The 21,820-nt window shown below is 45.6% G+C and overlaps 1 protein-coding gene and 1 pseudogene across 6 annotated transcripts in view; one reads left to right on the top strand and one right to left on the bottom strand.

The window, feature by feature from the left end:
- Nucleotides 1-272: 272 nt before the first annotated feature.
- Nucleotides 273-1,317, bottom strand: LOC149750189 (uncharacterized; annotated as a pseudogene).
- TMOD2 (tropomodulin 2) overlaps nt 437-21,820 on the top strand; it is an 85,304-nt gene continuing 63,920 nt past the window's right edge. Inside the window, exons 1-5 of one of the 6 annotated variants that reach the window (XM_022579491.3) lie at nt 437-574; nt 12,547-12,639; nt 13,479-13,673; nt 15,132-15,288; nt 20,111-20,233. In XM_022579491.3, the coding sequence (XP_022435199.1) occupies nt 13,548-13,673; nt 15,132-15,288; nt 20,111-20,233 (406 nt within the window). In that variant the 5' untranslated portion in view covers nt 437-574; nt 12,547-12,639; nt 13,479-13,547. Of the gene's footprint in view, nt 575-699; nt 1,390-9,856; nt 12,640-13,475; nt 13,674-15,131; nt 15,289-20,110; nt 20,234-21,820 lie in introns of those variants that run through there. The other 5 variants (XM_089907221.1, XM_022579489.3, XM_022579490.3 and 2 more) reach the window with 5 other exon arrangements.

The following is a 21,820-nucleotide window of genomic DNA, read 5'->3' as shown; positions in this document are numbered from 1 at the left end:
ACACCCCACCTCCCTACCCCCAGGCATGTACCCCAGGTACTCCTCCCCACGCCCCGCCCTAGGCCGGCGTAAAGCCAATAAAACCTAGGGCAGGCCTGCTCTGTCTCTGAGCCGGTGTTAACAAGGCTTCCACTTAAAGATGCTCACTCACCCAACAGCTCCTCACAAGCTTGGAGAGCCTTTGCCACCCACCCTATCCGTAGCCCCGAGCTTCTCCAAAGAGCCCGCACAGCTTGGTCCCAAGGCTGAGGTCCTCCTCGCCTGCACAGCGGTTACGGGGTCGGGACGCAGATTCTGGGCGAGGACACCTTCAGGGGAGGGGTGAGGAAGCCCGGGGTGACAGCCAGTGGGCACGGGGTCCCGCCTCCGCGCGGCCGCCGCACGCCACCTCGAACTACGCTTCCCAGCCTGCTCCGCAGCAGCCGCGCGCCCCGGCGCCGCGCCCGGCCGGGAGCCGCCTGTTGATTGCCTCGCTCGCCCGGGCCACGGCGCCGCCCTGCTCGCCGGCCCCTCTACTTCGGGGCAGACGGACTGACTACCAGCACCGCCGGCTCCGGGATGGGCGCGCTGACTGGTGAGCGCGCCGAGGGGTGGGTGGGGGCCCGCCCGGGCGAGGCGCTGTCCGCAGCCCCCGGCCCGCAGCGTGGGGCGGCCGCGCCCTCCCTGCCCTCGGGAGGATGCTCCGCGGCGTCGGCGCTCGGCCGGGCGGGCGCTCGAGGCCGGGGCCGCCTCTGGCCTCCTCGGCTCTACGGGCGGCTCAGGGCGGCGCGGAGGAGAGGGCGGCGCGGGCCGGAGGCGCCCGGCGGGTGTGGGTCCCACGCCCTGCACTGCGGCTCCGCAGTCTCTGCAGCCCCCGGGCCGCCGCAGTGAGGGCGCGGTCTCTGTCCTCCCTGAGCTGCGGAGCCGGGTTTTTCTACGCTGGGCTTTGTTCCCCATTTTATCCTCTCTTGTTAACGTTTGACAAGCTCCTGGAGCCTAATGCCTGTCACTGCAGCGTTAGAGCAGGCGATGGGGAAGATTAGACTCCGGCTGGAGCTGTCACCCGCAGGGCGTTTCAGCCTCCGAGAAAGCAGCGTTCCGAGAGCGGCCTGATGCAGGTTCTCAGGACTCATTTTTTTTCTGGTTAAAGTAATGGTAGCATTGTGCTCCCTTGAGTCTTCCAAAATTTTCCCTGTTGACCTGCAGAAATGAAAATTGCTTTTTAATAATAATAATACTAATGGCTCCTAAAGGGAGTTTTTACTTAACGTTTTCAAAGGTGGGAAGGTGATGCGGGCAAAATGCAAATTAGCAATGAAGGAGGCTGTGAATGCTACGGGCTTCCTCTTGCCTACTAAACATCTGAATCACCAGGTCCTTGGGAAGGGAATGAAAAGAACATCGGAGAAGGTATTTATAAAACCCATTTCCAGCTCTACCATTAAGGAGCTGAGGGACCCTGGACAAGTCCCTTCATCTCTCTTATCCTCTTTCTCCATGGTAAAACGGGGCATTCGGGTCACATGATTTCTAAACGTCTGTTCTTCCAAGACTCTCATTATCAGGGAACTGAGGAGATGAGGGTGCTGGTGTTCAACACCATTACAAAAACCTGACTGTGACAGAGCAAGCGGCTTTACCTAGTGAGGAGGAAAGATTTTTCGGGGTTTAGGCAACCTGATTTTTTAAAAAATAAAACCAATTTCCTCTATCTACTCTCTGCAGTCTAACCCAATAAATATGCATTACAACTTTTATTTTTTGTAAATTACTATAAATTGGTAGACAACAACAGGCTGTGGATGTTCTGTGTTTGTTTTTAATTTGCTGAAGGTGAAGTGATGGGATCAGCAGGTAAAGGGAGAAGCAAATGGCTCCCCCGTGCTGGGCAGAGTGGTCAGATGTGGTCAGCAAGGAGGAGGGGAGGAAACCGCAGCAAAAAGTAAGCAGAGAGTACAGACACTGAGGATAGAGAGGATGGGTATTGATGGGTCATTGTTTGAATAATAAATACACAATAGAAGGAATGAGAGAACCAGAAAACCAGTGCTATGCAACCCTAATGTAACTGATTCAGGCAAGGATTCATCCAGGGGTACAAAACCTTTGAGCAAAAGGTTGTTGGGGAATAGGATTTTCACATTTTTTCAAAGTATCTCGGCATTTTTTCAAAGTATCTCGGCACAGATTACCTAGGGAAAATGTGTCCTTACAATGGAGAGATGAGGAAGTCATCACCTTAGCTGAATGATCAAGCTTCCCAACACCTATCATGCATCTCTTGTTGGGATGCAATAAGAAGGTCATAACTTCACGTGTGTGGTGTTCCTGCCAAAAAGACGGTGGGAATGGGATACTGTAGATTAAAATATTCAAGTAATAACCAGTCAGGATGTATGGACTTTGGATCCTAGATCAGAAAAAATAAATAAAAAATAGCTATAAACGATGAGTTGGGGATAATTGGAGAGATTTGAATACGGACTGCATATTAGGTAATATTATGGGATTACTTTTCATTTTCTTAGGTGCAGTGGTGGTGCTGTGATCATGTAGGACACTGTCTTTTTCTTTTGAGATGTGGGTATTTGAGGCACAGTGTCATGACGTCTGCAACTTTCAGTGGGTTCAGGGTGGAGGGGGATTTGAAGAGCTGGGGAGGACACTCGAGAATGCAGCAAAGTGATGACAGGTGGTGAATTAAAGAGAGTGGTATACAGGTGTTTATTGTACTATTTTACATTTTCTGTAGATTTGAACTTTTTAAATAAAAATTGAGGTGATCAATAAAATAGATAAGTAAACAAAGGAAAGGATTGTAGAGGACAGCGTGGTTAGTGACAGAAAAAAGCAGTGGATCTGCGGGGGACTCACAGTGAGTCTGTGGCTTCAAGTTCCCAAGATTTAAATCCTATTGGAGGTGTGAGTTGGGTCAGGGGAAGTTCTGTTTTTTGGTTTGTCTTGACTACTATGAATCATTTATTCTTAAGACATCTCATCCCCTAACTCCAACCTTAAAGTATTAATAATTCCCAAACCTTAGAAATTCTAGCCTTACCCAAGAACCATTCTGAAAGTGCTATCCCTTTCCTCTCTCAGTTCAAGATCTGCACCCATGTGGCTCAAAGAGGCTCATAGAAGGCAGATGCAGAAGAGAACTATTACCTATTACCAGACCAAGAAAACAGAACCAATTCTTAAGATACAGCACTTAATTTTATACAGAACCTTTTGCTGCAAGGATGTTTTTCCTGTACCTGAGATTTATATATATATGCTTTTATGTTTTGCCCCCCTCTTTTGGCATCAAGGCTACCCCATTTCTTTCCTGTGTGTCGCCAGTATTCCTGGGTTTCCCTGGTGATGGCTGAGTAGAGTAGGAATGAGAAGGTCAGCTCTAGGACTGTGGGTAATAGGAGCTCATGAAACAAGGTGCAAGGCCAGCCATGCCGAGCCAGGACATGAGGAGTAAGGAGCCAGTCTGAGGCACCAGCCCAGTGAAAGAACCAGGAGGCCTCTTGTCAGAGCAGTGGGAGGGGTCTTGAGGCTAGGGAGCTGGGCTACTGTTCAGCCAGTATATACAGGGTCAGCCATCCCTGTCGTTGATAGCTGACAACCATTCTGATAGGACAGTGCCCATTTCATACCAGTTAAATATTTTGCATATCATCTTGATAAGCAGTCATGAGTCAAGGTGCACACAGCACCTGTAAGTCATAACAAAGCTTTGATCAAAACCTAACTGGGATACAGATGCCGGAGAAGGAGAGAAGATAGGTGGGTCAAAGATGCATAAGCAGGCAGAAAAGACAAAAAGTAGAGAACCCATAGTGCCAGTCAGGAAGTGAGAAGCCCATAACTTCCTGAAGCCAAGATGAGGGGTCATGGCTAGAACCAATAGGCAGTTGAAAACCAAAAAGACCCAGACACCCATGTGGAAGGCAAGGAGTTAGAAGTCAAGAAACAAGAACTCCTCAGAAAACAGAGAATAGGGCCTGACAAAGGGGTAGGGCAGCAGCAGGGAATAGGACCTGCCAAGATAATTAGAAACCAGGTGGCAGTCTGGGCAGACAGTGAGACTTCCATGCTAGAGCCCTTCTGCCCCCGCCAGGAAGCTTCTTGGCAACTTCCTGCCCAGGTGGAAACCTATCTCATACTTTGGCCAGCCTACCCATGGCGGCTTGCTACACCTGGCAGTGCTGACCCAGGGCTCCTATAGGGTGCTGCCTCTCCACGTTCAACAGATCCTGACAAGGTTAACAGAGGGAACCACCCTCTGAAATAAGTACTGCTCTTTGCCTGTTTTACAGAGGAAGGGACAGAGACTTGGAGAGGTTGTCACTCGCACATGGATCTGTAACCATCAGTTCAAGGGCTGGCTGACTCCAAGGCCTATGCTTTTTGTCTTCTGTCCTCTTCTGAACCTGGAGGGGGTGGTTACTGGTGGGCACATTGTTTTAAAAGGAGACAGTTTTCAAGCGCAGTTGGAGCTATGGCAACTTTTGCGTTGTAAGATTGGGAAGTTAAGATCAAATGATCTCAGAGACAAACTCTTCATTCTGGTAAGATGTGTTCCTCATTCCCCATTCAGCTTGCCCCTTCCAATTGCCTCCTCATATTTTTTTGCCTGAAATTCCTCCTCATCACACCCCATTCTCTGTCCTGCATCGCCTGCAGATATTTCCCAGGATATGGCAGGAGCCATTCGGTTATTTAAAAAAAAAAAACAGACTTGAATGGGCCATCTTCAAATAGCTAGATTCCAAAACACAGACTATGTGTTTTGTACACATCTTTGTATTTCCCTGCAGCTAGAAAGGAATTAAATATATAGGATCAATTCCTGTTTTGTTGGAGGATATATTGATAAGCTGATTCTTTTCTAATTTACTAGTTTTAGAAAATGTAGATTTGGCTCTTGTGCAAACTGGTTCACTGATTGCTTAGAGATTACTATAAAATATTGAAGATATATAATAGAGAATAAGAACTTCTCACTTACTGACTACCCCTCTTGGGACTAAATCATCATCAGTGTGGTGGAAGCCCAAGTCCTCCTTCCCCAATTAACTCCCCCTCCCCTCGCTACGTGGTGTCTGTCTTTTCCATGTGCAGTCCTTTGTAGCTTTCCCAGATATGTATGTACTCCAGAACAATTTATGGCACTGTTTTACCCATTTAAAAAACTTCTCACTAGGTTTTACAAGTATTTTTTTCTTACTCCTTTGTAAAAATTGGTCTTTGGTTTGGATCAGATTTAATAAATAGGGCTGCTTGTTTTGGCTTTGGTTCTAATCGTGTGGGGAGGGAGGGCCAAAGGCTGGGCACTTTGTGCTGTATCTGATTTTCCTCTTTCATACCACAGTTATACAAATAAGTTAGCGGAAAGAGAAGCGAAGGAAGCCACACTGCTTGTTTTCCTTTTCCGGGCTTGTATCTTTGGTAACAGGAAGAGTTATCAGAGGGCCCAAGTCATCCTCCCTTCAGCTCAAGTCCTTGCTCCTCTTGTCCATTTTCTAACCAGTTGGTGTACGTACATGCCTACCTGGACTCCTGGAAGCTCTGTTTGGCGCTTGCTTCACTGCAGTGTGCATATTAGTTTCTCGTTGCATGTTGAGAGCTTGCCATGGGACACACTCTGCCGGAGGTGAGGCTGCGGCAACTCTTTGGAAACTTTCTGAAGAGGACAAATACGAACTCTGGGAGGCCTGGGTAGGGGCTAAAGCAGGCTAGCCATGAGCTAGAAATCTGTGATTTGACTTTAAAAGCTATGTGAATAATGTTTTCACATATATCTATATTTGTTATTAAAAATAAAACCAGCTTTCCCCCAAATCTTTAAATCAGAATTGTGCTCCCGGAGGATACACTTTTTTTCTCCTCTGGCTTTAAGACCCCCACCCCCACCCCGATGCACTGGCACAACATATGCAATTTGTTTTAACAGGTACTGTTACATAGTATTAACATGTTATTGTAACTACTTAGTTAAAGTCTCTCTCACTGCCAAACTGTAAGCTCAGTTAGGGCACAAGATATCATCTGTTCTGTTCACTGCTTTTGTCCCAGCATTGGAAAAGGTGGACTTTCAGTAGATACTTGTTGACTGTATGTACAAGAAGCCCAGGAGTATAAAGAATTATGACATCATCCCTGTCCTCTACGAGTTGGTGGTGTAGTTGGAGAGAGAACCATTTATGTAGCATACATAAAAAATAATGAGAGAGGGAAGAACACTCAACTGGTGACATAGGCAACGAGATGTAGGAAACAGAGCAACTTCTGTGCATTTAGGTGGCCTCAGAATGTTCCGTGACAGAGTGCAGGCTGTGGATATGGTGGAATGATCTCTGGACCAACGGGTCACTTGACCTCTCTGAGCTCATTTCCTTCTTTTGACATTTGTTGCACAATACTTGTTGGATGTCTTCTCTGGGTCAAGACCTGTGCTGAGAGCCAGGATTATAACAATGACTAAAACTGATACAGTCTCTACCCTCACAGAGCTTAGCAAGGACGACAGAGATAAAACAAGCAATTGTAATAAAGTCAAGGAGAGCTCTGAATAAGGGGTGTGCCATGGAGTGGGGAGTGACTCAGACCTGCCTGGGGGTCTGAAGAAGGCCTCTCTGAGGAACTGAAGCTTACATTGAGACTGGAAGATGAGTTGGCTACCAGTCAGCCAGAGAAAGAGGGGGTAAGAGTGCTTTGAGCAGAGGAAACAACATAAGGCATGATCCAGGAGTTGGAAGTGGTCCAGGGGGCTGAAGCCAGGAGGAGATGGGGAGTGCAGTGCAGGATGAGGCTGATGGGAATGACAGAGGTCAGACTGAATTTGAACCTTACCCTCCAAGCGAAGGGAAGCCACTGGAGGATTTTAAGTAACTAGGGCAGAGTTGGTTAAAAAGATCACTTTGGCCATTTGTATGGAGAATGGATGCAGATGGACTAAGCCTGGATGAGGCAGTGCAGGCAAGTGACGTAGGCGGATTCGCAACATGTTTAGGTATGGACCAGATTTGGTTATTGGTGGGCGGGGAGGAGACAAGGAAGAGAAGATGTCAAGGATGGCTCCCTGGTTTCTTGGCCAAATTCCTAAAATTGGAAGTTCCAGAGGAGAAGCTATTTGGAAGGAAAGATGATGTGAATACTTCTGACATTGAGATGGCTGATTCAGCGAAGTAGAGATGTTGGTTCGGCAGTGGAAATATATGGACGTAACCCTCAAGGAACAAAGTCTAGATCAAAGATATGGATTTGGGGGTCTTCAGGTTATGGATTATAATGAAAACTTTGGAGGGGATGAGTTTCCCCAGGGAAAGTTTACAGTGTAAGAAAAGAAATGCTAAGACAGGATCTTGTAACATGCCAGTATTTAAGGTAGAGGAAGAAGAATTGCCAAAAGAGACCAAGGAGTGATCAGAGAGGCATCAGAAAAACCATCTGTGTTGCTGGACTGGATGATCGTTAAGGCCTCACTCAGCCCTGACGTTCTGTGGTCCTGCAGAGCTGGGATCTGAGGCAGGTCTCAAAAGCAGAGCACATGGATTGACCGTAAGAATAGAGAAGGGCATTCCAAGTAATATTACCATATCAGCCAAGGTCCCAACAAGAAACAGAGGACACACTCAAACTGAATAATTTGAGGGAATTTTAATAAAGAGACTATTTACAAAGTTGTAGGGAGGGTTTGAGGAATCCAACAAGGCAGAAATCTGGCACTAGCCACATAGGAACCCTTCACCACCCCCAGGCCTGAAGTCAGCAAGGGCGTAGGGACAGCTGTGTAGAGGGGGCTTCCTGGTAGGCAGTGTGGCCCTTCCGGACAAACCTCCCTCTCCGCCTGCCCTCCATTTTCCTGCTAGTGCCTCCTGTTGGCCAAACAGAAGCCAGAGAGCAAGGGAGCCTTGATGCCGTGTAAATACAACGTCTTCCTAGGGTACAGAGCAGGGTGGGAAGTGAATTGGGAGGGCAAACGAGATATCCAGAACAATTATCTCGGAAAATGGAAGTCTATGAATAAGAGAGTATATTAGTTTCCTGTTGCTGCTGTCACAAATGCAGGGGCCTAAAACAACACAAATTTATTATCGCGCCATTTTGGAGGTTGGAAGTCCAAAGCAGGTTTCTTTGGGCTAAAATGAGGGCGTCAGCAGGGCTGCATTCTTTTCTGAAGGCTCTGGGGAGAATTCATTTCCAGGCCTTTTCCAGCTTCTAAAGGATGCACACATTTCTTGGCTCTCGGCCGCCTCCTCCATCTTCAAAGCCAGCAATTGCATCACTCTGTCCCTGTGCTTTGGTCATCACATCTCATTCTCTGACTCTTCTGCCTTCCTCTTCCATATTTTAAGAGCCCTGTGATTACATTGCACCCACCCAGATAATCCAGGATAGTCTCCTAGTTTAAGATCCTTGATTTAATCCCACGCAGTCCCTTTTGCCATGTAAAGTAACATATTCCCAGGTTCTGGGGATTAGCATATGGACATCTTTAGGGGGCCATTATTCTGCCGACCACAGAGAGCGAATAAACAATTTTGGCTGGATTGGAGGGCTCCCTAGGAAAGTAATGAAGACAGAAAACAGAAAGTGCAGATCAAAGCCAAATAGTAGGAGTTTGGGATGCTAGACTGTGTGAATTTCATTGTGTAGACAAGAGGGAGCCATTGTAAGTCCTTAATCAGGGAAGTGGCTTGTTAGCAGTGTGAAGAAAGATGATCTAACCATGGTGCTCTGGGTGGCTTAGAGGGAAGAATAGAATCCTTTCAAGATGCAATGAGAGTACTCCAGGTCTGAAAGAACAAAGATCTAAAGCAAGAGTGACAGGAAGAGATGGTGTGAAAAGTATTGTGCAATAAGAATCCACAGGAGGTGTTAACCAACGACCCAGGGAAAGAAGGAAAAGAAACTCAAGTGGTCTGAGTTTTGGCAGTGACTGACTGGTAGATTAATAGTATGATCCAGAAAACCAGGAGAGCAAGTCTGTTTCAGGGGAAGATAAGAAGTTGGGGTATAGTTGTAGAATCCTGGAATAGAACTGCAAATAGAGCCTTATCAACTCTAAGATACCATCAGTTGTAAAATGCACCAGTATTTTACATACCACCGAGAAGAAAAATGCTGCCAATTAAAATGTGACCCTTCTTGGGAATTCCCTGTCGGTCCAGTGGTTAGGACTTGACACTTTCACTGCCAGGGCCCAGGTTCAGTCCCTGGTCAGGGAACTAAGATCCTGCAAGCCACACGGTGTGGCCAAAAAGAAAGAAAAAAAAAAAAAGTGACCCTTCTTAAAAATATAATTTTTTTTACTTTATTGAAGAGCTGTTTTAGACTTACACATAGATTTTTTGAGCTGCCATTCAACAAATTGCACATATTTAAACCGATGCAATTTGATGAATTTTGACATATGCATGCACCTGTGAAGCCATCACAATCAAACCCCCCAAATTTCCTCATGCCCCTTCGTAAGCCTCTTCCCCTCCCTACCTCTCTCCCATCCCTAAGCAGCTACTGATTTGCTTGCTGTCATATAGAGCAGGTTGCATTTTCTAGAATTTTAGACAAATGGAATCATGCCGTATACATTCTTTTTGATCTGGCTTCTTTCATTCAGTATAATTGTTTTGAGGCTCATCCATGTTACTGTGTGTATCAATAGTTCATTACTTTTTATTTCTGAGTAGATTCCATTATGTGGATATACCACAATTTGTTTATCCACTCACCTACTAATGATCATTCAGGTTATTTACGGTTTGGGCTATTACAGATAAAGCTGCTATGAATACACATACATTAAAAAAAATAATATATCACCTCTGTGCATACATAAAAAGGGAAAATGGAAATGAATGGGTTAATTTTTTTTTTTTAAAAAAAACTAATTAATTAATTTTTGGCTACGTTGGGTCTTCGTTGCTGTGCACAGGCTTTCTCTACTTGTGGCCAGCAGGGGCTACTCTTCGTTGCGGTGCATGGGCTTCTCATTGTGGTGGCTTCTCTCGTTGCGGAGCACGGGCTGTAGGTGCGCGGGATTCAGTAGTTGTGGTGCATGGGCTTAGTTGCTCGGCGGCATGTGGGATCTTCCCAGACCAGGGCTCGAACCCGTGTTCCCTGCATTGGCAGGCGGATTCTTAACCACTGCACCACCACGGAAGCCCCTGGTTAATATTCTTAAAGCTCCTTCATGTTCAGACTCCAACTTTTGGAATCACTCACATTCATCAGTGTCTCGTCTTTTCCACACAGTATCTCCTCTGTGCCATCAAGAGTGGTAATTAAAAAAAAAAAAATCTGTAAAAGAACTAAAAGCCTTTGATGTTGGCTCTTAAATCTACTCTGTAAATTATGTTAGGTTTTAAAAGAGTATTCCACTATTTTAAAAAGTCCCTGAGATATTTTCCAAACTCCTGACACACCTTTTGCTAGTTTTGAAGCTGGTGCTTTTGTTATTTATGCATACATAGGCAATGACAAGTATGACATCTTGGCCGCTGCTGGGTCGACAGTAATTGTAGGACCATTAGTTGCAGGACACAATTTCTGAGTGTTAAGTGTGGGAAACTGTGCATCTTAGAATCTATTGGTTAGGGTAATTCAGTCAGTTCAGGCTAAGAGCCTGGCAGATATACACCTTAACTATCTAGGGCCAGTATCCTGTTCTTTCTCATCCTGAGTCCCTTCAGGGTGCACTGCTGGGGATGGCTGTAAGTGGCTGAGGGCATCCTTTGCTGATATGGCAGGCGACATTCTTAGACTTACACAATAAATTAGTGGTAGCTGGGACCAGAACAAAGTGTATATGACCCAGTTGGTTTCTTTGACTTTAGTGGGAGAGGATTTTTTTTGTTTGTTTTGGTTTGGCTTTATTTTTTTTTACTGGAATATTACAATTAAAGCTTAAAAGAAGGTGGGTTGATGGAAGGGAAAGAGAGTTACATTGTATATGGAAGAGACACCAAAATAAAAAATCACAAACTGGAAAATGGTGAGCAGTTGAAGTAAGGACAGAGGAACAACATTCCAATAGCTCTTAAGTGGCCCCACCCACAACCATTCTCTTTCCATGACAACCTGTTTTTCATTACCATTTGAATTACCTTATTGAAAACAGGTCTTCTCAGATCAATTCCTCTACTTTAAGCATTTGTGGTGACTCCCCATCTCCAACAGAATAAAGCCCAGGTTCTTTGGCAAGACGTATAGGAAAGGCCCTTCACAGTTGTCCCTTCTTCTTCTTTAGTTGTTTCCTCTCCTCTTCCCCCTGCTCACCTCTAGCCACACCAGCCATTCACCAAGCATCATGTACTTTCTTATCTTTGTGCCTTTGTTTATGCTGTTCCATTTTCCTGGAAGGAGCCTTCCCTGCCCACATCCACCTTAGGACCTCTTCCTTCAAGGCTCAAACACAACTTCTTTCAGTGTCAACTCAAAACCCCCATCCCCATCCAAGGATTATTTCCTCATGTGTTTTAAACCTACTGTGGACATGACTTCTGTTATAACACTTATCAACTGAAAAAAAAAAAAGCGCACAACCTAAAAGTTGAGAATTATGTTTTCTTCAGCGGACTTTCTGAGGACTCAAGCCCAGGAGGCAGTTTCTCAGATAGCCGTGTATGACAGGAGCCAGGATGTATAGGGGTTTTTGCTAGAAAACCCAGGGAGTCCGAACATCAAAAGATTACTATTAGTTAAAACCAAACATCTCAAGTTAATGAATTCAGCACTTTTCTGTGTAGGATGATAAATGGAATATTTATAAATGGAATATTTCCTGCCATATCAATAAACAGAGGATGTCACAGTCACCAATGGTTGCAGCCCTCCAACGTGAGCTGGTGAGCCCTGAGGAAACTCAGGGCTGAAAAGAATACCTGCCATCTAGCAGCCAGCAGACTGCAGCCACTCCCTGCGGTGAGCCCTGCGGAAACTCAGGATGTGAAAACACAGGCCCCAGATAGACAAGGTGCATAATCAAAGGAATGATTTCAGTGAGCCCAGACTCTTTCATCTTCCCGTACTTAGAAAAGCACTAAATTCCTTAACTTGAGATGTCTGGTTTTCTTTATTTAACAATAATCTTTTGACGTTCCCAATTACCTGCTCTTTGTTGCAAAACTCCTACATATCCTAGCTCCTCCCCTCTCCTCCTTGGAGCAGTTTCACAGAGTTATCTGAAACGCTCTCTCCCGGTCTGCAGTCCTCATTTTGCCCCAAATAAAATTTAACTAGCAACTCTCACGTTGTGCATGTATTTTTTTTTTTTAAGTCAACAAGGGGAAGATGCAAAAGTCTGGGCTCACTGAAGTAATTCCTGTGATATACACCTTAACTGTCTAGGGCCAGTATTCTGTTCTTTCCCATCCTGAGTCCCCTGAGGGTGCACCACTGGGGGTGGCTGTAGTGTTTGAGGGTTGCATCCTTTGCTGATATGGCAGGTGGCATTCTTAGTCCACACACTTATCCAGTGGTATTATCCCTATGTATGTATGTCTCACTGAGTTGTGTTCCCCTTGGGGAAAGGGTCATATCTTGTTTTATCTGTGTATTCCTGTTTTTTAGAACCATACCTGGCAAATAGTAGGTTGACAGCAAGTATTCATTGCCTTGAAAGATCTGCTTGATATTAATACGGCCAAAGGAGAAACACAATCAGTTAAGTACATTGCTATTTCCTGAATGCAGTATTATCTTTTGAGGGAAGAACTGTAAAATCCTCTGCCAGAAAGAAGGGATTGAGGAAAAATTTTGTTTTGAGTGGAAGTTTAGGAGGGAGGTGATATAAAAAGAGGAGGTTGAAAAAAAGAATGGACTAGGGGTATAAAGAATTAGGGAGGATGGCTTAAGAAACAAAAAGGAAATGAGACTAGAAAGAGAATGGGAGATGAAAAAAGAAGAAAAGAGGGGAGAAAAGTGGAGAGAGTACCAGGATTTTAGACTCTTACTTAGCTTAATTGCCGGGGAGGTTCTGGACGATGCTTTCTCACATGGACGTCCAAACTCTTTCCTGAATGAACCGCATTTTGTATTCTTCACATCACTCTCCCTCTGAAAAGACACAAGTCTGCTCCTTACACTGCCTGACAATTAGTGCATTGTTCTTCATTGTTCTCTGTAGAAAGCAGGAGGCAGAGTCCTCTGGTGGGAAGGCACTCACTACACAGGGACTCAAGGGCCTGGCACATCCCAGCTCCAGCCCCTCCAGCAAGGCGCTCAGCCCCTTCGACCTGAGAATCTTCATCTGTAAAATGGGATATCGATATCTGTCCAGGCTTCCTTTCCAGGTCATTGTAAAGATCTAAATAAGTGAGATAACATATGAAAATACTTTATAAGCAGTCGGGCTGCTCTGCGAATGAAGGTGATATTACTTACTTTGTTGAGTTATTCGTCAGGGGACAGACCCCACTGGCACGTAGCATAGCCCTGTCTCCTGCTAGTTAATAAGTCCTGTTCACCCAAAGGAGATAACAGTGTTTCTTTCTTCTCAGCAGTATTCTGAAATCTCAGGAAGCTGGTGCGGTTAAATGTTCATGGCCCATGAGAAAGGCGTATAGGAAACCATGGCACTCCCCTTTCAAAAAGACCTGGAGAAATACAAGAACATCGACGAAGATGAGCTTCTTGGCAAACTCTCAGAAGACGAACTGAAACAGTTGGAAAATGTTCTTGATGACCTAGATCCCGAGGTTAGTGACCTGGAACTGAAGCAGGTGGTTAGTGATATGATGGGATAAACGGTGTGGTGTGGTCCTTAAACAATAGTGTAGAAATTCCTGATCTCTAAATGGAAATTATGTGTTCTTCCCTGATTGGCTGTGGGTCATTACTTTTATAAACCCATGGAGAACCTCAGTAGCCACATCTATGATACAGCAATTGTATTTCTCAAAAACCAGTTTAATGTCAATGGGGGAAAATATTTTCCATTGGCTGAAGAAGGACTAGACTGACTTACGGAAAAAGAAAGGAAGAGGGAGAGGAAACAAATATGACTGAGTTTCCTCTACGATTCATATATTCTGCTGGGCCCAGAAGCGCTTGAGATAAATTGTATTATCCCCATTTCATAAATGAGGAGACACACCAGGAGAAGTAATTTACGTAAGATCCTATACTGGTAAATGTCAGAGATGGTATTTAAACCAGATCTTTAACCACAAAAGCAGATCTTTTTTATATCTTGTTTCTTTAACATGTATAAACAATTTGAAATCTTTGATGATCCCACAACAATGGATAGATTAGAGTAAATGTAATGAGAGAGTTCCCTGACGGTCCAGCGGTTAAGACGCCACGCTCCCAGTGCAGGGGGTGCGGGTTCGATCTCTGGTCAGGGAACTAAGATCCCACATACCACATGGTATGGCCAAAACCAAATATTTTTAAGTATTAAAAAATTAAAATAAATAAATAAATAAATGTAACCATAATATCAGGTAAATTTAAATGGAGCTTCTCATATTTTTATGAGCTCTTGAAAAGGTAATTACCTTGTTATAGTGATTGTTTAGCAAGCACTTTCTTCAGCCCTGCTAATATTATCTCAGATGTAGAATAGGAGGCATCTAAAATAGTGATTTTACTATAAATGAAAATGTCACTAAAATATTTATATGATATTCCATTATGCCAGATAATTTGGATATTGTTTTTACTTTAAAAAAATACTAGTATCCTTTTTTTACTTTTTTAAACTTAAGAAAGATACCTCTATATTTAATCAAGGAGGTATCAGCATCTACCATAATACTCACTTACCAGCTTGGATGTTTCCCAGGAGAGGTTAGAAATAACAGAATGTGGTCGCATTGGCTCATCCACACACCTGCCTGGGAGCACAGACCTGGCCAAACCTAAGAGGGATCTACGAAGAAAAAGGTTGTGAAGGGTGGCTGGCCTTTGCTACCACGTTCTAGAAGGCAGCTGCAGGAGACAGGCTGCTCCAGCCATGTATGTTCTGCCTGAGCTCACCAGGAGCCCCCGTCTCAGCACAGAATGTTAGAGCAGGTGGGGCCTCAAAGATATGCCAGAGCCCTAGCCCTCAGCTCACACCCACATCTCCCCATACACAGCAGGGGTAGGGGAGGTAACAGGTGTCAGTCAGGCATACACCCTGCTTCCTGCTCACGCCTCTGTCTTGTCAGAGTGCACTGCTGCCAGCTGGATTTCGACAGAAAGACCAGACACAGAAAGCAGCCACCGGCCCGTTTGACCGCGAGCACCTCCTCATGTACCTGGAGAAGGAGGCTTTAGAACAGAAAGACAGGGAAGACTTTGTGCCCTTCACTGGAGAAAAGAAAGGTAAGGCCACTGGCAGCATCTGGGAATGTAGGTACTCGTAAGGTATTGTCATGGAAGGTCAAGTAACAGAACTGGCCTGAAAGGGGGAAATAAGACCACGAATTGGATTCAGTATTAAAAAGAACCGTGGCTGGTGGATACATGTCTGTGTACACTTGTCCAGACCCACAGACTGTACACCACCAAGAGTGAGCCCTAATGTAAACTGTAGATTTGGGGTGATAATGATGTCAGTGTGGGTTTATCAGCTGTAACAAATGTACACTGTGCTGTGGGCTGTCATTAGAGAGGAGGCTGTGAGTGTGGGGAAGGGTGGGGGGACACAGGAACTCTCTGTACTTTCCTCTGCTAACCTAAAGCTGCTCCAAAAAAATAAAGTTTATTAATTAAAAAAAAAAAAAAAAAAAAAAGAACCGTGGCAGAATATGAAGGCTGCAGGTATAGAGAACAAACTAGTGGTTACCAGAGGGGAGAGGGAGGAGAGGAAGGGTGAGACAGAGGTACGAGATTAAGAAACACAAACTACTATGTATAAAATAAGTAAGCAACAAGATCTATTGTACAGCACAGGGAAATATAAACATTCTTTTTAATAACTTTAAACTGAATTAATCTATAAAAATATTGAATCACTATGTTGTACACCTGAAACTAATATAATATTGTAAATCAACTATGCTTCAATAAAATTAAAAAAAACACACAGACTGTTGTGCAGAGAAATTAAAGATCTGAATAGCCAACAACAACAAAAAAGCTACCAGTTCAAAAGAAAGAAAATTGTCATTAGAAAGGTATGAATCTTGCTTCTGAAACACATGCAGGTAACCATAATTTATAAAAATAATCTGCTTGAGTAAGGGGGAAAGAAAAAGGAATATGTAGGCTAATTAACTGAATACTTAGAGTGTAATGGTACTCACATTAGTTTTGTAAAAAAAATCTTAAGCCCCAAGAAGCAGTTTTGGAAGTGTAAAGTAGCGTCGGGCTTAAAAGAGGGTCTCACGGCATTGGCGTGTTCCTCTTAGCCCGGGGCTTTCCTAGCTTCAGGGGTCTACTCCAGGTCGAGGCGCTGCCTCTATTCCATTTGCTACCATTAGAGGCCATTGCAGCCAATCGTCTGTTCATCCAGCATGTACCAACCACCTCCTGGGTGCAGAGCCCTGTGCCATGTGCTGGGATCACAGGGAATGAGACCCTGCCCTGCCCTCAAGGAGCATGTGGTCCAGCAAGAAACACTCTGATAGATCTGGAAAGGCCTGAGGAGTAAGGGGATGTTGCTCCACACAGTGGGTGAGCTCTGAACTAAGACAAGGAAAATCCTCCTCCCTACCTCCTGACCCTGAGCTCCTCTTTGGAGGAAAAGTGAATACCAGTCACCTGTCCAGGTTCCTCAGCTATAAGCAGTGACTTGGGCCCAAAGGTATGACTGGAATCACTGATAACTTCATAGTAACTACGGTCTTTTTAAAACACGAATCAGATCATGTCAGTTCCCTGCTTAAAGTCCCAAATCATTGCCGTGGTCGTCAGAGTCCTGGCAGAGCTCACCTTGCCCACCTCTCTGACTGCATCTCTCCTACCCTCACTAAGCCTGGGCCCCACTGTCCTCACTTCATTCCCCAAACTTGTCAAGTTCTTCTCCCATCTCAGGGTCTTCTTCCCCCTGACCCGCATCCCTGTTTTTCACCTCCTAAAAGCTCCAGCTTAAATGTCAGGGCCTCCAGCTTACCCTGACCTCTCTGTCTAAAACAGACCCCATTTATTGCTTTCTTAGCACTGTGACAGTGTTCATCCTTTTGTTTACTTACTTTAGGATTTGTGTGTTTTCCATAGGAGATTGAGATTAGCAGTGGGGCTGTGTCTCTGTTGCATCACGGCACAGAAACTGACACAGGGGAGGCACTAGATAAACGTGGATTGGAATAAATGCCATCTCTGAGCTTTTGTGCCCTGGCCACGGGGAGCAGAAGCACGGGCTGCTAGGCTGCTGCCTTCTCTATGCAGCCTCCCAGCTGCTCTGAATCATGCACATCCAATGGCTTGTGCACCACTCATAATGTCATTTTATTAAGAAGGTAAAGTTGGGCACTGGCAAACTGGGCAGATAACCGAGGATTGCTGTAGAAATACGGAGCTGTTTCTATGGCAGCACGGTTATTGTTATACTAATTTAATTGTGAAGGAAAAAATAAATTATAATGTCAAATCTTCCATAAAATCCCAGTTAACATCCAGTGTTAGGGTAGTGAAAGAATAATAAGAGGGAAGCTGCTGTCTTCTGTTCTCAGAGCAGTGGTCTGAGGAACAGCTATGGTAAATTACCTCCTGATCCGGGTTAATCTACAGATGGTTCTTAGGGGGTTAGGAGTACAGGAGCAGTCAGAGTAATAAATGGGGGTACAGAAGGGGTGCACAGCTGCACCAGGGAGCTTAGGAGAAGGCTGAGAAGCAGCATGATTGAGCTCAATGAGCAGAGAGCAAGTTTTCCAGAAAGAGCGGAACGATCAGAGCGAGGCGTGTGCAGGGCCCCTGGAAGGACAGCGGTGATGCAGGAGCTGTGGTGAGGGCTTTGGGAGAGGGACTGCCCAGCCTCAGTTCTGAATGCCAGGTGCCCTGGGCCTTCAGGTTGCTAGGCTACATTACTCATTTAGAGCTTCTCGTTCGGTGGGACCCCAGGAATGGATATGCAGTAGCAGTTCTCCTGAATACTGGTAGCTGGGCCACCTGCGCACCTAGCGTTCAGAGTAATCCTAAATGGTACCAAGGAGTTAGGAACTCAGAAACCCTGTTTCGACTCTGGATCCAAGATCTTGGCACCAGAAAGAACATACTTCGGGCTGCAGACACTATGCAAAAGTCTGGGAGGAGCCTCGGTGTCTGAGATGTTATTGATTGATAGATTTGATTTTTTTTCCTTTTCTGTTCTCTGGCTGTTTTCCTGTTTTGTTTCCCAGTCTGTTTCCCTTCTTTCTGGGAAATGTGGTAGCTTATGTGATGGTCAGTGATAGAGACCTTGTGGTCAGGATACCCCAGACTGACCACAGCAGTGGTGCCTCTTTGGGGTGCCCAGTTCTGCCTGGCCCCCGTTGATGTATCCAACCATTTGAAGGTCTGGTAAACCAGCAGGAAGTATGTAGCCCTGTAACCAGGGGAGGCTCCTGGAGAGTTTTCATGAGGGAGTACTTGACTTGGGTTATGACCCTTTCCTTTCCCATGAGAGTGGGGATGGCCAGGCTAGCCCAGGAGACCTGGCAAGAGCTTGGGTTCTGATTGTCTGAAGCTGGAGCCAGCTGTCTGTTCTAAGGTGACAAAGAGGAAAAGCAATAGAGGGGTGAGTCTTCAGGGACCTCCAGCAATCAAAATGGAAGAGGCCAATTTCAAAGATCATGCCAAGAGGTAAGAGCTGCTCCAACAAAGAGGGAAACCAAGAGTCAAAGCTGGGAGGAATTGGAAAAGAGTGTGAGTAGGTCTGGGGTATCCTATGGTGGCTCTGTAGTGGCCTGGGTTTACCTCGAGGAGCCACTGCACATGTCGGATGTGGCTGTGTTGGCCTGGCTGGAAGTTAGGAGAAGGTCACGTGCCATCCTCCCAGAACTGCGATCATCAGTCCAGAGGTTTGGGCTGGTTGGGGGGCGGGGGGCGGTGGTGGTGCTATAGATTTCAGCATATTCAGAAGTGAGTAGGGGGCAAAATAAATGGAATCAGACTGACAGGATGAAGTGGGAGGTGGTGGCAGAGAATGCATATTTGGGTAGCACAGTGTGTTGCTGCTCAGAACTCCGCATCTCTAAATATGACAACCCTGATTTTTCCTTTTAAGTCAGGCAGACTTTGATGTGCTCTAGAAAGGTGACTGTGTCTCCGGGTCACAGCACTAGTCAGGTACCCTAGATACAGCATGCTGGTTGCCTACAATCTCAGTTCGTAGGAGGAAAACTCTAGGAGGGGGATCTCAGGAGCCCCTGGGGCTGTTTGCACGCATCTGCCCCCCATATGCAGGATCCAAGGCAAGAATACAAATAGAAGTCCATGTGCCATTTTTATAAATATGTAAAGGCTAACAAACTGTTAAAATATGTGCTGTCCTCCTACCTAGGCCAATATTCTTGGACTTCCGAGAGTTCCACATAGGGATATGGGTCCATCCTGCACTGCCAAGGCCTCAAGCACCATGGCTGACACCCCAGCCTACATATCCAAGCTTCATCCATGCTCACTCACAGACAGCATCCTGTTGGCCCGTGGGTGCACACCCCAGCAGTGTGACCTGCCTTCAGGAGGATGGACATGGGGAAGGGACTCATGCAGGCCCTGGAAGCAGGTTCAGGGCTCTTTGGCAGGGAATTGCAGGGCCCCAGGTGCCTGGGGTATAGTCTAGCAGGTGGCCTGTATTCTGGATGGAATGTCCCTTTGTCCCCGTGACTCCTCCCTCAGTGGGATGCAGGCAGTGAGGACGGGTGTGCATCCAGAAGAGACCAGAGTTGGGCCCCTCTAGAGCAGAGGGCTCATGGCAGGGCCCCTCTTGCCCAGCTCTAAGGGCAATGCTGCCCATGATAGGGAGGTAGAAGCCCCTGTTTCCCTCTCTGCCGCCTCAGATCTCTGTGTTGCAGAATGCAGGATTCCTCCTCTGACCTTCCTTCCTCTAATAGTGGATTATTGATATTGGCATCATCCCAGAAGTTAAGGAGTCCCAGTTAGATGTGCAATGGTCTAATGCTTCAGCTTTTAATGGCCAGAGCTGCACATTCTCTGGTTAGTTCACTTACCCTACAACAAGGCAGCAGCACACAATGCTTTTTGTTTTTCTTCTGATTTAAAGGGAGAGTCTTTATCCCCAAAGAAAAGCCCATAGAAACTCATAAAGAAGAAAAAGTGACCCTTGACCCAGAACTGGAAGAAGCTTTGGCCAGCGCCTCCGACACTGAACTCTACGATCTTGCAGGTTAGTCCTCAGCTCTGGGAAACTTTCCTGTCTGGCTCTGTGGCCTCCAGATGGGCACTGACCCGCCTGGCAGCAGCCTTTGAGCTCCTGTGTAACTACTGATTGTTACTGTGATACCAGGTTGAGTTCAGCCATTAGGCAGCTGTAAGGCTGGATGCAGGTGACTTAAACCTCTCTGAGCAAACATTTTGCTGTATCTCAGCTATAAAATGTAAAATCATATTTCAGCTGTAAACTACTCCCAATAGTACCGGTCGTACGAAATCCGAGAGTGACTGTGAGAAATCAAAGAGAATAAATACGAAGGAGTGTTCAGAACTGAATAAACCCACAGTGCTTATGCTTTCTAAAGAGCTTCACATTTGGCTTTTTTTTTTTTTTTTTTTTTTTTTTTTTGCGGTACGCGGGCCTCTCACTGTTGTGGCCTCTCCCGCTGCGGAGCACAGGCTCCGGATGCACAGGCTCAGCGGCCATGGCTCACGGGCTCATCTGCTCCGCGGCATGTGGGATCTTCCCGGACCAGGGCACGAACCCGTGTCGCCTGCGTCAGCAGGCGGACTCTCAACCACTGTGCCACCAGGGAAGCTCCCCATTTGGCATTTTATCATCACAGAATTTCTGTTTCCATCACAAAATTTCTTGTTCTTCCCCACAATCACTGTTCAATTTTGATTCTGTTAGCCTAACCATGGAGCAGGACCAATTTATTGTTACATTTCCCCAGTAAAGTAAATCCATATTCAGCCCAATCTGCTGATTCTTTCTAGTTTTCTTAACAATAGCAACAATACAGTAATTATAATAATTATGTGAATTGGTTATACGTACAGATAGGAAAAAAAACCCAAATAGTACAAAAGAATATGTAATGAAAAGTCTCTCACCCTCGTTCCTAAGTCCCCTCCCGTTTCTTACATTTCCTTTGAAAAAGATTCCATGCATGTACCAACATATTTGTGTACTCATTGGATGGGAATTTGGATTATTAGGGTCATTAGGTCCTCCCAGGATAGAGGTGCTTTGAGAAACAGTCCACAGCTTTGGCAAGAATTCTCACATTGTTATTCCATTGGAATACGTAAGTAATAATCTCCTTCCTCCCATGAGAACCAGTTATGCCTTATTCTAACAGCATGCCAACCATCTCAGCTACATTTTCGTTCCTTCTGTGATGATATCAGTGGTCAATATTAAGCTCACATATTTGAAACCCTCTCAGAAGTCACTGCAGGAGTTGAGGCACCTGCATCTAACACATAGGAAGTCATTTAACCTTTGTAGTAGGTAAAGTGTAATTATTACCCTATTTTACAGATGGGGAAACTTCTCAAGTCATACAGATAGTACGTGACAGAGCTTGGATTTAAGCTCTGGCTGACTGCCACTCTCAACCCCTAGACTCGCTGGTTCTCAGCATTTGCCCTTTCTCAGCTGTACGGGCTGCCCCCCTCCTCCTAAGGTATAGATTACAGCGCGTGAGGAGCTCAGGTGCGCTTCTGCCACCTGTTGGCAGACTATTCTGGGATCCTTCCCCAGGCGGCCACCTGTAATTTCTCACCTGGAATTTCCTTAGCAAAGGGAAAGCTG

This window comes from Delphinapterus leucas, chromosome 2, assembly GCF_059928025.1.
Source record: "Delphinapterus leucas isolate spDelLeu-1000000601 "Yukka" chromosome 2, BTC_Dleu_Yukka2, whole genome shotgun sequence".
NCBI classification, from domain to species: domain Eukaryota; kingdom Metazoa; phylum Chordata; class Mammalia; order Artiodactyla; family Monodontidae; genus Delphinapterus; species Delphinapterus leucas.
Note: the sequence above shows the minus strand (reverse complement) of the source record. Positions and strands in the feature narration are given on the sequence as shown.